The sequence below is a fragment of the Microcaecilia unicolor genome, chromosome 11 (assembly GCF_901765095.1).
Source record: "Microcaecilia unicolor chromosome 11, aMicUni1.1, whole genome shotgun sequence".
Classification (NCBI taxonomy): Eukaryota; Metazoa; Chordata; class Amphibia; order Gymnophiona; family Siphonopidae; genus Microcaecilia; species Microcaecilia unicolor.
In genome coordinates this window covers 203808748-203826613 of record NC_044041.1, presented here as the reverse complement: position 1 = coordinate 203826613, position 17866 = coordinate 203808748, and the positions used below count along the sequence as shown (strand labels likewise).

The 17866-nt window shown below is 44.7% G+C and overlaps 1 protein-coding gene across 1 annotated transcript in view; it reads right to left on the bottom strand.

Moving 5' to 3' along the window:
• Positions 1–216: 216 nt before the first annotated feature.
• DLGAP3 (DLG associated protein 3) overlaps positions 217–17866 on the bottom strand; it is an 87159-nt gene continuing 69509 nt past the window's right edge. Inside the window, exons 6-10 of the mRNA XM_030218462.1 lie at positions 15539–15624; positions 7813–8240; positions 6641–6732; positions 2745–2888; positions 217–435 (exon numbers count right to left, since the gene is read on the bottom strand). Coding sequence (XP_030074322.1) covers positions 217–435; positions 2745–2888; positions 6641–6732; positions 7813–8240; positions 15539–15624 — 969 coding nt within the window. The remainder of the gene's footprint in view (positions 436–2744; positions 2889–6640; positions 6733–7812; positions 8241–15538; positions 15625–17866) is intronic.

Genomic DNA, 17866 nt, shown 5'->3' with positions numbered 1-17866 from the left:
AGGTGGAGAGCACAAACTTTTTAAAAAAAAATACGCTGTACATGAGGAAATATAATGATGGAGACATAGAACTGGGAGACAAATGTTCCTAACAGAGTCAGAACATCTGGGGGAAACACAGCTGTGGTCATGTGTCGTTCCTGTCTTTACTTTGATCTATCAGATCTGTTTCTGTACAGTGTGTATAATATAAAATGGGTCTGTTGAAAATCCTATTCACAGTCTAGTTTGCGCCTCTGGGATGTAGATCTCAATGCTGTCGGCACTCTCGGTGGCAGAGTTTTGACGGTAGGATGCAGCCCTTTTGGCGGCCAAGAGTCTCTTCCTGGCCTCCTGCCTCTGCCGGTCCACCGAATCCAAGGAGCGCTCCTTCACAGGGTGCACCTTTGCCCGGGGGGGTTTCTTTGGTATAGGGGGAGGAATTTTCTTCTCTTCCTACAGGAAAGAAAGATACAGAGGCTATGACCTTGAACTGTCAGACAACGGAATCGTAACGCATAAGAACTTGAGGCCACAGAGGTTCATTTACAACGGTGGACCTGGGTTAACAGGTGGGAAGCCACCTCTTAATTTCTTGTATCTTTATAAGATATACATATTGGTCCTGCAGCAGTGCCCAGATTGAAGGTGCAGATGTAAATGTATGCAAATATTTCATCAGATATGCAAATAGATGGCAGCTCTACTCGTGATCTGCACACACTCTACAATCCACACCAGCTTCCATCACACATATGTTTAGGGAAGGGATTTAGCTCACAGCCTTTTCAGTTCTAGATCAGGTTACATTCAGGTTACACTAGGTATTTCCTGGTTCCTGGAGGGCTTACAATCTCACATTTGTACCTGAGGCAATAAAGGGTTAAGGGGCCCTTTTACTAAGCTGCGTAAGGCTCTCTGTGTGCCAAAATGGAGTCACCACCCGGCTCTTGCGGTAATTTTCTTTTTGACGCGCGTCCAATACGCGCAGCCAAAAATAACTTTTCTTTTCGGACGCACGTATCAGATGCGCACCAAGTGGCATTTGGCACGCCTAGGTCATTACCGCCCGTTTATCGCATGAGACTTTACCTCTAGGTCAATGGCTGGCGGTTAAGGTCGCAGACCCAAAGTGGATGCGCGACAATTTTGATTTTACCGCACATCCATTTTTGGCAAAAATTAACAAAAGGGCTTTTTTACAGGCGCGCTGAAAAATAGATCGGCACGCGCCCAAAACCGCGCCTACACTACCGCAAGCCATTTTTCAGCGCATCTTAGTAAAAGGACCCTAAAGTGACTTGTGCAACATCTCAAGGGGCAGGTTTTATCCAGATTTTGAAGCACGTATTAATGGACGTAATACATAGCGGATCTTGGGAATTCCCAGCTCTTGATTTGTTAAACTGTTGGTATATAAGAGTTTGTAGTGTAAGTTAATGCATCAGTGAGATTTGAACCCTGGGCTTTCCTGGTTCTCAGCCTGCTGCTCAGACCACTCCTCCTAATGACTTTCTTTAAAGCACTCACCTTACTTTCTAACTCTTCCTACTTTCTTACCTGTCTATATGTTACATCTTTGCTTTACCCTTCGTTATCAATTATAATGTTGTGTTGACATTGTAAATAGTATACCATGCCATACTTTGTATTGTTTTTGAATATTTTTACTGCTGTAATTGTGTGTATTGCTCATGCTTGTTCTTTTGGCCGCTGTCGGAGACAGGGTGCTGGGCACGATGGACCCTTGGTCTGTCCCAGTATGGTGATGCTTATGTCTTATTCTTACTGTACACCCACCGCCTTGAGTGAATTCCTTCAAAAAGGCAGTAAATAAATCCTAATAAATAAATAAATATAAGAGCCCACTTACATGTATAAATCCATCTTTTAAGTGTGAAAATGATTTATAAAATTACCTCTAAAATGAAGGAGAAAGTTTTAAAACACAGAGTTCAGAACGTGCAATGAAGCTTTTTTTTGTTTTGTTTTTTTAAATTTAACACCCAAGTGCTTCTGAACCTTTTTTCCCAGCTTTAACCAATGGGTGGAGTTGTCGCCTTTCTGACTGACTGGCAGGGATGTGCCTGGCTGCTTTCAGAGCTCAGCCCAATCTCCCTCTCTCAATTGCTATCACCCATATAATGGGAACTGCAGGAGATGGGCTATTACTATGGCAACCATCTATGAAAAAAATCCCACGGCACTGGTTCAGAGATGGTATGGTCCCTGCGTAGAAATCCCATACACTGTATTTTCGAAATAAATGACAGCAAATGAAAAAGATGGTGGCCTGAAGCACTGCTTTACATAAGGATCCCTAGATAAACTTAGCAACTTGTAACCATGGCAACTTGCCCCTTCCCATATGCTTAGTACTGCGGCATGAGGGTGACAGCATCCAATGATATCATGCCCACAGCTAAAGCACACAGTGACTGGCAACAAGCCACATTAGCCATGGGGGAGTTAGATTTTAAAGGTCATCCACAGAAGGCTTGGGAAGACTATGGGAAGGACTGCCTGAGCTGAACCTCACAGGTAAGAACCAGCACCAAGAAGATGAATCTTTGTACACATTCAGCATGTGGAGATCCCATTCCTAATCTGAAGATATGCTCTTGTTCAGAGGAAGATACTGTGAATATAGACAGCTACTTGTATTCTGTGATACAGAACCATCCGAGGGCCTTAATGGCCTGCTCCTTCCAGCCCTTCCTGTGTATGCACAATAGAAACAAGGGATCTCCCTCCTCCTCCTCTACCTTCAGATCTGGAAGCTTCCACCCGCTGTCCTTGATTTGCTGAAGCTCTGCAAACTTCATGCCAACATCCTCAAAGGACAGCTGTAAGAGGTCCCAAAAGCCAGCCAGGTCTTGGGAGGTGGGCAGTGGGAATGCAGCGGGGTCCTGAGAAACGAAGAAAACAGGGGAAAACAAATTCAGCAGCTAGGTTGGACATTTGCCACACTAGGCACTGAATCTCCCGGGAGACAGACATTTCTTTCTGATGCCCCACTCACAGCATGCATTTTACCCCACTGCACTTCATATGCCATACTCTGCTTGGCATGGGAATTGGAAGAATAAAAAGTATGTTGTCCTCTATTAATTTACCCTCGCTGACCTGCTGAAGGATGGCTCCTTGCAATAGTGGATGCTGTGTAGGTAAGATTTTAACATCTGTTTGGTTAAACCAACAGATGTGCTTCATGTAGTCAAATTGAGGGACTACAGCCAATAGGAAACTGAAGCTATGTTGTCATCCCTCTGTGTACAATTTACTGTGGGTTGCTCAGGCCCTAGAAATTAACCTTAACCAATTAATGGCACTTCCTTAGGGTCTGTCTAATCTTAGTAGGCTCAATATTCAGCTAGCGGGGTGCAGCATTAAACTCAGATATTCAATGCCAGCCCATATCCAGTTCAGCACTGGCCGGTTAACTTTTCAGCGGTCTAAGTTAGGCCTGCTATTTAAGCTTCCTGTTTTTACCGTTCAACATAGCCTGATAACTGGGATATTCAGCGGGACATAACCAGTTATCTCCTACTGAATATCCGTGGCCACGGTTAAGCACGTAAACCCTATGTAATTGGCCTGGTCGGTTCAATTGTTTCGAATATCAGGGGGGGGGGGGGTTATCTTTAAGAATCTTAATTTAGCACAAAATACAATAAAAATTATTTTCTCATAAAGGCATCCATTTTTTTCTACATTTCATGTGGGGAAAATGCGTTTATGAATAATGTGCAGTCATTGTACCAGGGCTTGCAACTGTACTGTTGTAAACAACGTACTGCTGAGAGAGGGGACATTCCCAGCGGGAAGTGATGCTAGACAGGTTCATGGCTTTTCCTCTGTCTTTTGATGGGTCTCGACCATGGCAATTTATTTATTTGGATTTCGTTCAAGCCTTTTTCAGTTGTATCTCATGGTGAGAAGCTACCTTCAGGTCCAGTAGATATTGAATAACCCACCCACAATGAGAGGGGTGGGGTCTGTATAGGAGAAGCCCATGGGTCTTCCTGGTCACGTGGGAAGCACTCAGGGGTAGATTCTACGTAAGGTGCCAGAAATGTGCCCGCTAAGTGCAAATTCTCTAATGGCAATTGCACGGGAAATTGGCATTGAAGAATAGGGCAGAAGTTGGCATGGGCGCGGCTAACTTAGTGTGAGCGCTTACCCCCCTGACACCCCCCCCCCCCCCCATGTACGCACTTCCTCTGTAGTTGCAGATCACAGCATATAAGGTCTATGTTTAGAGAATAGCAGCCATGTAACTGCAAATTAAGTACATAAGTATTGCCATACTGGGAAAGACCAAAGGTCCATCGAGCTCAGCATCCTGTTTCCAACAGTGGCCAATCCAGGTCACAAATACCCGGCAAGATCCCCAAAAAAGTACAAAACATTTTATACTGCTTATCCCAGAAATAGTGGATTTTCCCCAAGTCCATTTAATAACGGTCTATGGACTTTTCCTTTAGGAAGCCGTCCAAACCTTTGTTAAACTCCGCTAAGCTAAATGCCTTTACCACATTATCTGGCAACGAATTCCAAAGTTTAATTACACGTTGAGTCAAGAAAGATTTTCTCTGATTCGTTTTAAATTTACTACATTGTAGCTTCATCGCATGCCCCCTAGGCCCTAGTATTAGTGCCAAGTGCACCTGCTAAGGGCTGTTATTGGTACATAAGGCCAAATGGCACCTAATTTAGCAACTATGCTAAACATTTGCACAGTAGTTGGAAATTTGGACACCCGTTTTAGAGAATCTGGGGCTAATGCTTTGCTACCTATGAAGCTAAGTTGATTGCAGTGACGTTTTCCTTTGGATCGATTTCTCCGTTCGATTTATGGTAGTCAACATCAACTTTTGTGGGATGCTCATGAAAGTTCTAGATTGTGCTAGAGCATTGCTGCCCAGTCCTCTCTGGATGCATCCAAACTGGATAGCCCAAATGAATATGCATGAGATGGATTTGCATACATTGACGATCCATCTCATGCATATTTAGTGTGTTAGTCCTGAAAACCTGACTAGCTAGATGCGTGCGTCTCCAAGAGAGGGGCTGAGACACTCTCAGAGCGTAGTGGAATATCTGAGCCAGCAGGAGAAAGCTGTTTTAAGGAGGAAAGTGTTTCTTAATGAACAGATAAATTGGTCCTGCCTAGAATCCTTCCCTATCCCCTCACACCCTGTTAAATAAAATTATTATTGTCCTCAATGAAATTGCACCTACAGTCTTAACCTACTTTGAGACTAAGGGGCCGATATCCAGAACATGGCTGGCTAACTCCCCCGGCCAGCGCTGAGCTGGAAATTCAATGCCAAGCCAATTGCAGTGACCGGCGTTGAATATCCAGTTTATTTTTGGCCGGTTTAAAGATAACCGGCTAAGTCAACATTATTATTATTATTATTATTATTAACATTTCTATAGCGCTACCAGACGCACGCAGCGCTGAACATCTGATACAAGAGACAGTCCCTGCTCAAAAGACATTCAGACTTAGCCAGTTATCTTTAAACTGGCCAGAGATATCCCATGTTCTCACACGGCCAAATATGTCCACTACACTGGCTTTAAAAATCTGCAGATACCCGGTTAGATTGGGCAATAGAACCGGCAATCTGCTAGCCACTAACCGGGAATATTCAGCGGGTGATAGCCGCTTATCCCCTGCTGAATATTGGTGCATAGCCAGTTAAGCGCTATTTAACTGGTCAGCAGCCGTTCTGACTGGTTAAATGGAGTTAAATATCGGGTGTTAACTCTTTTCCTGATTCTCGTTAAATGCTTCTTTGTCCTGCCTGTCTTGACAAGACTGTAAGCTTCACACAATGGAGCCTCTTTTCTGTGCAATCTGTTCAGCAGCAGCGCTGTGAAGAGGGTCATCCTTAGACGGACATGACATGTGCGATTGCATACTACAGGGAAGGCCCTGTAGTATGACGTGGCAGCAGGAGATGGAACCAAGGTCAGGTGCCTGAGCCCCATCTCTTCCCTGCATCAGCTGTCTCCTACACATGGGACCCGCTGCTAGGAAATCACAGTGGTGGCAGGTTTATTATTTATAAAATCAGTGCTTTTCAGCCTCCTCCTGGAGACATACCTAGCTAGTCAGATGTTCATAATTACGACAATAAATATGCATGAGATAGAAATACTTACAATAGGTTTCCAATATGAAGAAATTAGGTCTTACCTGATCATTTTCTTTCCATTAGCCCTTCCCGCTATTCCACAGGTTCTGGGATAGTGGGAAACTACGTAATGGAAATTCAAATTTATATCAAGCGTATTCATTGTGGTAATCCCAGTAACCATATGCATTACTCCAATATAGTAAAATCAATACAAAAATACAAATACAATAGTAATTTGTAACCTGGATTGGCCAGTGTTGGAAACAGGATGCTGGGTTTGGCGGACCTTCGGTCTTTCCCAGTATGGCAATACTTAATGTACTCAAAGAGAATTAAATAAATAAAAAGAGACCATCATGAGGTAAAATAACACTGCATTTCACCCAATAATGAAATGTTCTCCGTGGACACTGCATTGCTTTACTGCATCAGGGCTAGATGGAGGCCCGGGTGTCACGTTTCCTCTCCTCAGGGACAACTGCAAGATCGGAAGAAGAAGAAAAACTCACCATGTTCTGCTGGCAAAGTCGGAAAAACTGTTGCACTTTCTGTGACATGAGGAGCTGAGTGCTGCCAACTGCACTGCGGATCTTTTCTAAGACTGGTAAATAAAACGGAGAGAAAAAGGCAAAAGCCTGTAAAATGTGGCACAGTCAGGAGGGCACCACTGATACATCGGTGAATATCAGCCCTTACCTCTTAAATTCCTTATCTCCATGCGTGCTAAGATTTCTAGCTCTGTCGTTTCTAATGAGAAAGCAGTGTGTACAGACTGCAGCACAGATGTCTGCTACGTAACTGGCCCTGGCCTGTGTATATCAGGGGGTTTCATATTGGACACAGGCGGGGCTTTTTTTTTTGAGGGGGTACTGAGTATGGGCACCTTTTCCATTGTCTGCTAAAATTGACCCATGGTCCCCGAGTTTTAATGAAAGAGCTCAGGCTTTACACATCAATTCTGCCTTGTCATAGATTCTGTGACTGGTTGCAGGGGGGGGGGGGGGGGGGCTGGCTATTGTGGGGTGGGTCCCTCAGTGATTATCCCACTCCTGAAAGGTGTCCTGGCATTTGAGTACCTGCACCTTTTTTGCTAGAAAAAAAAACAGACAGGTATGACAAACAGCTCAAGAAGCTTCATGAAAAGCCTGAGACAGTAAGTCTTGGGCTGATAAGATGGGACCTGGGAGCACAGGCAGGGTTTCAATTTCAGTCACTTGCAAAAGAGACATTCTAACTTGCTTGGATTAAACGTGTCTGTGCCAAGGTGGCACTGGTCTTGCTAGCCCTCTGCTTGCAGGTCCACCTCTGGGATATTACAGGAAGGGGAGAGTTCTCCAGTAGTGTGGTAGTTAGGGAGCCTGACCAGAGGAGCTAAGCCTGCCAACCTTTACCCACTCTCCATTGTGGTGCGGATCGCCACTGCACCCCCCCCCCCCCCCCCAGTGCATCACTCAAACCCCCTCCGGGTGCATTCTTACCTGCTGGGAGCAACCGCACAGCTGTCGGTCCACTGGTTCCCTGCTCCCTCTGCCCCGGAGCAGGAAGTAACCTGTTCCGGGGCAGAGGGAGCAGGGAACCAGTGGAGCCGACAGCCACGCGGCTGCTCTCTGCACCCCTCCAGCAGCATGCACCTTCCTCCCCCTTACTCTAAAACAACAAAAACCCTGCTCATGGCACTCACTCTCCTCTGGGAGGTCATAATCCTCTGCTTCTCTTTCCATCTGCTGGCACCAACTCTCCAGCCTCTCCACCTCAGCCTGCAGCATTTTGATGAACCACTCTCCATCTCGGTGGCATGGGGAGGCCCTGCCAGAATCCGGCAAGCTTCTGGATCCCCTGTCCATCCATGATTCCTGCTGAGGGACTTCCGCCGTGTCATACTGCATCTGGTAGTCTTCCCGGTAAGCCCACTGGCCTTGTGTGTGCACAGTCTTGTACACGGAGTATGGACGAGGTGATTCGGAAGGCTCCGAGGAGTGCCTCTGAAAGGAGCGGCCAAACTGCAGGGCTTTGTCCTCTGTGGCTACGGAGAGACCAGGGAAGCCCTCCATCTCCAGGTCAGCTTGAACCCCTGCCGTCACACTGTTGGAGCGCTTAAACCGGGTTCGCCTGCAGAGAGAAATGGTGCTCTGAGTAAGTACACACCCCATCACCAGCATTTTTCACCTTCCCAAAAATTAGTGAGGAGTTCCAGGCCTTCCTGCTCTCAGAGCTGAGGGGTTACAGCAGTGGGTGGGGAAGCAGAGAACCGAGGGTTCAAGCTCCACTTTCACCCACTAATCTTCCTCATGATCTTAGCCCAGTCACTCTGCCTCCGATATCCAAAAGCATTTAACTGGCTAATGTCGCCACCTGGATGGTTAAATGCCCCACAACCGGTTATCTGCAAATTTTCAGCATGACATGGTCAGCCATGACCCACTGAAAATTCACTAGCAGCTAGCGGACAGTTAAATCGCCCAATATAACTGGCTATCCCCTGCTTTTCAGCATGTGTTTGGTGGTGGTCATATTTGCCAAAGTACAAAACAGGAAAAAATGCCTCTACGACAGGGAAACACAGTAGGCGGAAGTAGAGGCTGACAAAGGACGAATCACCACCGGAGATGTAAATCCAACAGTCTTTATTAATATGTTAAAAAGGAGGACCCGACACGGGCCGTGTTTCGACGCACGCAAGCGTCTACACCAGGGGCCAAACAGTAAACTCTATAAATCATGGATAACAATAAAATCAACGTAATTGTAAAATGGAGTGGAGGAGTGGCCTAGTGGTTAGGGTGGTGGACTTTGGTGCTGAGGAACTGAGTTCAATTCCCACTTCAGGCACAGGCAGCTCCTTGTGACTCTGGGCAAGTCACTTAACCCTCCATTTCCCCATGTAAGCCGCATTGAGCCTGCCATGAGTGGGAAAGCGCAGGGTACAAATGTAACAAAAATAAAATAGATACTATTGGAGATTCTACATGGAATGTTGCTACTATTGGACATTCTACATGGAATGTTGCTATTCCACTAGCAACATTCCATGTAGAAGGCTGCGCAGGCTTCTGTTTCTATGAGTCTGACGTCCTGCACGTACGTGCAGGACGTCAGACTCACAGAAGCAGAAGCCTGCGCAGCCACATTGGTGATCTGCAAGGGCCGACTTCTACATGGAATGTTGCTAATGGAATAGCAACATTCCATGTAGAATCTCAAATAGTAGCAACAGTGGAGGAGTGGCCTAGTGGTTAGGGTGGTGGACTTTGGTCCTGAGGAACTGAGTTTGATTCCCACTTCAGGCACAGGCAGCTCCTTGTGACTCTGGGCAAGTCACTTAACCCTCCATTGCCCCATGTAAGCCGCATTGAGCCTGCCATGAGTGGGAAAGCGCGGGGTACAAATGTAACAAAAATAAAATAAACAAACACAATTTTGTTGAGACATTAGAAATAAGATCATGACAAAAAACATATAAATCAATCAGATAATAAGGGTAAACTGCAAAAATATATTAAATTGAAACGCAAATATAACAGGCGTTATAAATTATAAATTGTAAAATATACCAACACGAGTATAGATGTAAGAAGAATGCATAAAAAGAATGATAATGGATTAAAGAAATATAAAAATACAGCAAGAGGAAGTGACAGATGTGCTGACAACTTTAAAAGCAATATTTTGCATATGTATGAGCTCATCATGAATAATGCATTATGTAACTTCCTGTGTAGGACGGATTCAGATCTAAACAATATATGTCAATCAAAAACTGACATGTTAATAATAAGAGGATTAGATGGACAAACAAATGACTCACTGACATTTTTTTATATTTTATATATTTTTTCATTTAATAGTTTTTCACATATAATACTTTCGTTTTGTCATGAAATGTACCTGCCCCACATCAAAATAATGCAATTTAGTTTGTTATTATTTGTCTTTACTGGTTTTGCTGTATTTTTATATTTCTTTAATCCATTATCATTCTTTTTATGCATTCTTCTTACATCTATACTCGTGTTGGTATATTTTACAATTTATAATTTATGACACCTGTTATATTTGCGTTTCAATTTAATATATTTTTGCAGTTTACCCTTATTATCTGATTGATTTATATGTTTTTTGTCATGATCTTATTTCTAATGTCTCAACAAAATTGTGTTTGTTTATATTTTACAATTACGTTGATTTTATTGTTATCCATTATTTATAGAGTTTACTGTTTGGCCCCTGATGTAGACGCTTGCGTGCGTCGAAACACGGCCCGTGTCGGGTCTTCCTTTTTAACATATTAATAAAGACTGTTACATTTACATCTCCGGTGGTGATTCGTCCTTTGTCAGTCTCTACTTCCGCCTACGGTGGTCATATTTGACCACTTTAATAGCTGGAATACCTTTGGCTGGTTCAAACTTAACCAGCCAGCGCTAAATATCAGTTTAGACCGTTAAGTTTGAACCAGCCAGAAATAAACTGGATATTTAATTCCAGTCACTGGAAACAGCCCGGCGTTGAATATCCGGGCTCAGCACCGACCATAGGAGTTAGCTGGACTAACGCCCGCAGTCTGAATATCGGGCCCGTTATCTCCTGTTGCTTTAGGTGCCCGCATGCCCCCTCGTTCTCTAACTAGGTGCCAAGTGCCCTTTACAGAAGTTGAATACTGTGGGGCCCTTTTACAATGGGGCATAAGGTCGTCCACGTGTCCAGCGTGCACCAAATTGGCATTACCATCCGGCTACCGAGTGCCCCGGGTGGTAATTCTGAATTTGGGGCGTGCCAAAAACATGTGGCAGAAAATATTTTCTACCGCAGAAAGCCTACCCGGTGGTAAATGGCGGTTGGTATGTGCTGCGTGTTTATCACCTGGGTAGGGCGCGACACCTTACCCACTAAGTCAACAGGTGGCATTAAGGTCTCAGGCTGAAAATGGACACACACTGCTTTTCATTTTGCCACACAATCCATTTTCTGACCCATTAAAATAATCCCTTTTTTTGAGATGCAGTAGAAAAAGGGTCTGGCGCATGCCGAAAACATGTGCAGGTCAGTTTTTGGTGCACCTTTGCGAAAGGGCCCCTAGTAACTGGCATTTTTGAGTGCCAGTGCTGGGCATTATTCTGTAACAATAATAGAACCAGGGGACACAAGATGAAATTAGAATGTGGTAGGTTTAAAACAAATCGGAGAAAGTTTTTCTTTACTCAGCGCATAGTTAGACTCTGGAACTCATTGCCGGAGAAGGTAGTGACGGCAGCTGGCCTTGCTGAGTTTAAAGGGGTTCTGGACAGATTCCTGAAGGAAACGTCCATTGATCGTTATTAAATTTTGGGTTTTTGCCAGGTTCTTGCAGCCTGGATTGGCCGCTGTCGGAGAGAGAGTGCTGGGCTTGATGGACCTTGGGTCTTTTCCCAGCATGGCAGTGCCTATGTACTTATGAGTCCCTTTTACAAAGCGGCAGTAATCCCAATGTGGGCTTACCGCTCGCTAAACAGGAAGTTCTGCTGGGCTACTTCCCACCCCAGTGCTCCGCCATATATTTATTTTTGTAGTGCCTGGGTATACCCGGTGGTAATCGGGCAGTGCTGCCGAGTTAGCACTGGACCCCTACTGCCACATCAATGGCTCCTCCCCCGAAATGGCCACATTTCCTGCAGAAAAGAGAGACTAATCCTTTTACCAGCTGCAGTAAAAGGAGGCCTCGGCGCATATCAGAACATGGGCCGACGCCAGCACAGCTTGGTAAAAGGGCCCCAAAGTTGCTTAGCGCAGAACTGCGAGGGGACATATGAATGGGTGGAGCATGGGTGGGTCACCAAGTGACATGCAAAACTTATAGAATCAGCCGTGTGCATCAGTTGGCACATGTAGTGCACTGGCAGCCATTGACCTGTTGTAAGTGGACGCATACATGTTGGCATGCCAGCGTGGCTCTGCACTCGCATTCAGTAATGGCAAAGTGCCATTACAGAACTGGCACTAACTGCGCCATCGTGGCTCCAGGTTATAGAGTTCCTCCTGAGCTCTGTGGATCAGTGACCTGTACCAAAATACACCCCCAGACCTGCAGCCATCATCAAAGCAGGAGCATTAGTAGGCAAGGTCTCCCCAGAGCGTAGGGTAGGGCACATTGGCTGTTTGTGCTGCCTTTCTGGCCCAATTGGGTTCCACACGCTCTGACTAAAGTACTAGTGTGATGGGCAGAAGTGAAGCTTTTGGGAGACTGGGATTAACGTGCTGTTCTCTGGGGTTCTACATGGAATGCTGCTACTCTTTGAGATTCTGCCTGGAATCTTGTCACTCTTTAGGATTCCAGAATCTTGCTATTCTTTGGGGTTCTACATGGAATCTTGTGACTCTTTAGGATTCCAGAATCTTGCTCTTCTTTTGGGTTCTACATGGAATGTTACTACTCTTTGAGATTCTGCCTGGAATTTTGTCACTCTTTAGGATTCCAGAATCTTGCTATTGTTTGGGGTTCTACATGGAATCTTGTGACTCTTTAGGATTCCAGAATCTTGCTATTCTTTGGGGTTCTACATGGAATCTTGTCAGTCTTTAGGATTCCAGAATCTTGCTATTCTTTGGGGTTCTACATGGAATGTTGCCAGAATTTGGGTTTCTGCCAGGTACTTGTAACCTGGCTTAGCCACTGTTTGGAAAACAGGATACTGGGCTAGATGGACCGTTGGTCTGACCCAGTATGGCTACTCTTATGTTCTTATTTATTTATTTGTTGCATTTGTATCCCACATTTTCCCACCTATTTGCAGGCTCAATGTGGATTACATTGTTCCATAATGGCGATCGCCATTTCCGGAATGAGAAATACAGAGTTATATTGCATTAAGGTTCGTAGGTGACACTTATGCTCTTCCTTTCTCTTTACAGCACAAGAGTGTTACTCTGTGGTCTATCGTGGTATAACACTATAGCAGCCTTTCCTGCTCACTAGATTAAAGCAAGACTTCAGGTGTTACTGCTGTTGTCAGTCCCAGTGACTGCATCCAAAAGAAAAAATGGTTTTGAAACAATAAAGAATTGGGGAAACCTTTTCCTTGCTATTAATATTCTGGTTGAAAGGACAGAACTGCTCCAGCCCCACTGCTGCTAACTGAGTTAGGGGTAAGTGCAGACCTAATGGTTAGTGCAGCAACCTCGTGGAACTGGGTTCAATTCCCACTGTGGCTCTTTGTGACTCTGGCCAAGTCACTTAACCCTCTATTGCCCCAGGTACAAAATAAGTACCTGTACTTAATATGTAAACTACTTTGATTTTAACCACAGAAAGGCATCCCATCTCCTTTCCCTTTCCCTTTCCTCGCTCCCTTCAGCTCTGACTGGCTCAGTTCTTGTGACCCAGGTTACCAGGCTGCTTCTGACACAGCTGAAGGCTCTTAACCTTTGGACAGTTTTTGTGTTTCTTCATGGAGATTTGCTTCAGGCTTCCCCACCACAGGAACTCAGGCAGGGCAGGGTCTGTCTCACTGTCCACCTCCAGGGCTCTGGAATGTTTTATATTCCTGCACCTTAGGTGGGGAAAGGGAAACTGTCTGGATCCTGCAGAAAGCTAAGTCAGGCTGGGCAGACCATTCCTCTCAGTATACTGAGAAAGCTGATGGATTTCTGCTCCTCAGCTCAGACTGTAAAGCATGTCTCAGTCCTAGGCTGGAAGAAAGGAGCCCTCACACCATGTGGGAACAGCAAACAAATGTCCTTTGGACTATAATTGCGATGACAGATTTGAGGTTTTCCTATATTTTTCTCTGTTTTTTTTTCTCCCCTCTGACTACACCAGCAGTGGAACAGTCCAGTCCCTGCCTGCTTCAGATGCCTGGAGGGATTTCCATGCACAGGCAGGCATGCATCATCTCTCTACTGTAGGGAAGGGAATGCGGGAATCCCCAGGTAAGGCTATTATTCCTACTGCAGGATACTGCCAGGGTCCCCGGCCAGATGGCTTAGCTAGACATAAATGGAATCACATGACTGAATGCTGCCAGGGTCCCTCATTCCTGTTGCATCAAATTCCATCAGAACACACAGATATTCTGCTCATGCACCCAGTCCGTTCCCTTAAGGGAGTTCCAACCCAGTCCTAGAGGAGAATCTAGCCAGCCTGCTTTTCAGGATGCCCACAATAAGGAACCTTCTCTCTGATCATTTTAATGGCAACCTATTAACCCCTGGCGCCTGGCAATGCAATTTACTTGATGCAAAGTGCACTAGAGCTAGCAAATCTGGCAGGGGGTAGTGGGGGAAGTGTTCAGGTCATTCACGATAGTGGGGTTGGGGGATATGACAGCACCAGTGCCTGCACAGGTCAGTTCATACTGCTTCCTTCTGTGGGTCCCTCAGCTCGCTGCTCTGTTACCATGGTGACCGGCACCCCACAGGCCTTCCAGAACCGGAGCAGCCACAAAACAAGAGGAAACCTGGTCCAGGTCTATCCAAAAGAAGAAGATGCTTCAGTGACTCTGGAGAGTACTGAGAAAGAAGTCATGTCTAATGCATTTAAGGACACCAGCAGACACATTGGTTCAGTTGAGCCTGTGTATCTATACCTGTATCCTGCCATCACTCTCAGATTCTGCATCCTGCTAGTACGCTCTCTAGCTGTGTCCTGCTGTCACTTTCTACATCTGTGTCCTCCTCTCTCAGTATGAGTCTGCTGTCTCACTCTGTTTATGAATCTACTGTCACTCTTTGTAAGTGAGTCTGCTGCACTCCCTGCTGACACTCTCTGTGCTGCATCCTGCTGTCACCCTCTGTCTCTTCCTATGTCTGCATCCAGCTCTTTGTTACCATCTTGCTGCACTCTCAATATTTGGCTCTATATCCAACTATGCCTTTCTGTGTTCTGCAATCCTGCTCTCTCTCTCTCTTTCTCTGCAACCTGTCCTTTTACTGTCTCTGCATCTGGCTGTCTCTCATTTTGTCTGCAGCCTTCATTCACTCTCTACCTTCCTGCTGTCTCTCCCTATCTGCATCCAGTTGTCAGGATCTGTGTCTGCATTCTGCCCTGTCACTCCCTGTGTCTCTGACCTGCCTCTGTGCATCAGATGTTATCTTTCTATGGAAGTGCAAGACTCTATATTTTACTATCTGTCTGCTCACCATCTTCCCTTAGGAATTAGATGCTAAACATCATAAGATGGTTATTGTATAAAGCTCACACTGAGGCAACAGGAAGTGTCTGCTCATCTAGGTAAATCTAAGTACAAGTGTTAATGTAAGTATTTTTATGTTTTTTCTAAACCAGCTATTCCCACATTGTCCTAGTTGGATCTTCAGGGTATCTCTATGGGAGCCACTGCTCTACACATCTGCACCACTGCCCACTTGGTGCATAGAAGTGGCAAATGCACAGCGATACCAGCTGTTCTTCCTGCCCAGTTAAGTTGAGGATTTACCTTCTGTCATCTTCCACCTGTACCCCAACGGAGTGGAACTCCCTCTGTCTCTTGTTTTCCGCATCAGAATCTGAGATGGTCTCAACCTAGAAGCAACATAAACGAGAAGCAATAATCCTCAGGCTAAGCTTTACAAACAGAAGTCTAGTAATAAAGACATACATATATACCCAAATTGATTTTTAACTGCCCTGGCCAGTGTATTTTTAAGCACTGGCTGCACCATTTAAATCTAGTCCATAGGTGCAATGCCGCTGTCCGGACAGCACGTGGTGCTGAATGTGCCAACTTTAGGGATAGCGATGATATTCACTACTACTACTACTTAGCATTTCTATAGCGCTACTAGGGTTACGCAGCGCTGTACAAGTTAAAACATGGGGAAGGACAGTCCCTGCTCAAGAGAGCTTACAATCTAAAGGTAAACAAACTATGTAGTCAGTGTAGTCAGTGTATCATGAATGGGGAAGGTGGTTAGGCGCCAAAAGCAAGGGAGAAGAGATGGGTTTTGAGTAAGGACTTGAAGATGGGCAGGGAGGGCGCATGGCGTAAGGGCTCGGGGAGTCTGTTCCAGGCATAAGGTGATGCGAGGCAGAAGGGACGGAGTCTGGAGTTAGCGGTGGTGGAGAAGGGTACAGATAGGAGTGATTTGTCCTGAGAGCGGAGGTTACGGGTGGGGACATAGGGGGAGAGGAGGGTAGAGAGGTAATGGGGGGCTGCAGATTGAGTGCATTTGAAGGTCATTAGGAGAAGCTTGAACTGAATACGGTAGCGAATCGGAATATTCAACAGCTAGTTGTGTAGCTAAACAGTTTAATTTCATTTACTAATTTTATTTAATTTACTGTATAATTTTATAACACACCACTTTCAGTTTAACAAACTAAAAAGAACAAACAGGGTTTTTAAAGCTCCAGCAATTACGGAATATTTGTCAGTACTTTGATTAAAAAAACATTATGCTATTTTAGCTCAGGCTTTTGTTCTATCCCATTTATACTACAGCTTCTCTCTTAGTTAGGCTACAAGCTAGGCTTCATCTTCTTCAAAATATTCCTGCTAAGCTTATAGGTCACATGAGAAAATTTGATAGCACCGCTCATGCCTTGACATCTCTCCACTTGCTTCCTATGCAGGCCCGTATTTATTTCAAATTGGCATATGTGATTTTCAAGATATTTGGTGGTTCTTCCCCAGATTACTTTTTAAAATTGGTATCTTTTCTCTTAGACCGTAGATTTATAAGATCTAGAGATCCATATCGATTAATTCTCCATTTTCTGGAATACAGTTTAAGAGAATGTTAGAGGATTCTTCTAATTATCAGGCTGTTCACTTTTGGCTCTCATTGCCATTGGATCTACATGCTTCTCCGCTTTACTTTTCATTTCATAAGGCTTTGAAAACTACTTATTTAAAAAAAATCCTTGATATAATGATCTTACTTTTAAAAATCCATTTTTCATTATGTTACTCAGTATTGAACGTCTATTGATTCGGAGTTAGTGGGATATAAGAACCAGAATATATAACAATAAAAAGTACCCATCCCCCTCCCCCTAATCAAGAACAGAATGAACATAGAAACATCTGTTCACCATTGAGAGTACACGAACACTCTTCAAATAATCAGGTTTTCAACTGTCTTCTAAAAGTCACATCATCAGAGAGTCATGAATTATGCTGGAGTTTGTTCCATAAAAGCAGCACTGCTCCCAAAAAGCCTTGAGCCTGCCTTTTCACTGACTTAAGCTCCATGATTGATGGAAGATCTAGATTACAAACATCCTGAAATGTTTACTGACTTAACGTTATCTGCATAGCTATGGAGACAGTGGCAGAATATCACAATATCCACAGAGGTAAGCGGAACGCTCATTTTCCACCCTCATTCTGCCCTGGCACTAAGCAGAAAGTGTGAGAATACTCAGCAGTTTTATCCAGATCCTGACTCTGAAAAATGGCAGCTAGAGCGCTTATCCATCCAGCAGATAACGAGTGAGCCTCACACTTGCACTCATAACTTATCCACGTGTATTTTGAGCACTTACACCAGCTCCATGGCAGGCATAAATGTTCACACCTAAACATATAGATGCCCAGGATAGAATCATTCCCCAAAGGCTCAGGTAGTTATTCTAGGAAGGATAAATTCCAACAGTGACAAAAAGCGTTAGAAAAAGCAGCATTTAAGAAGGGCCAGAATTCCCTTCCATTCCATTCATGCACTTCCTGTTCAATTTTATTATGTTTTTACCAAATACAGAATACAAAATACTAAAAGTACCCCCCCCCACCCCACCCACAAGACATGACCCTCCGACTGCT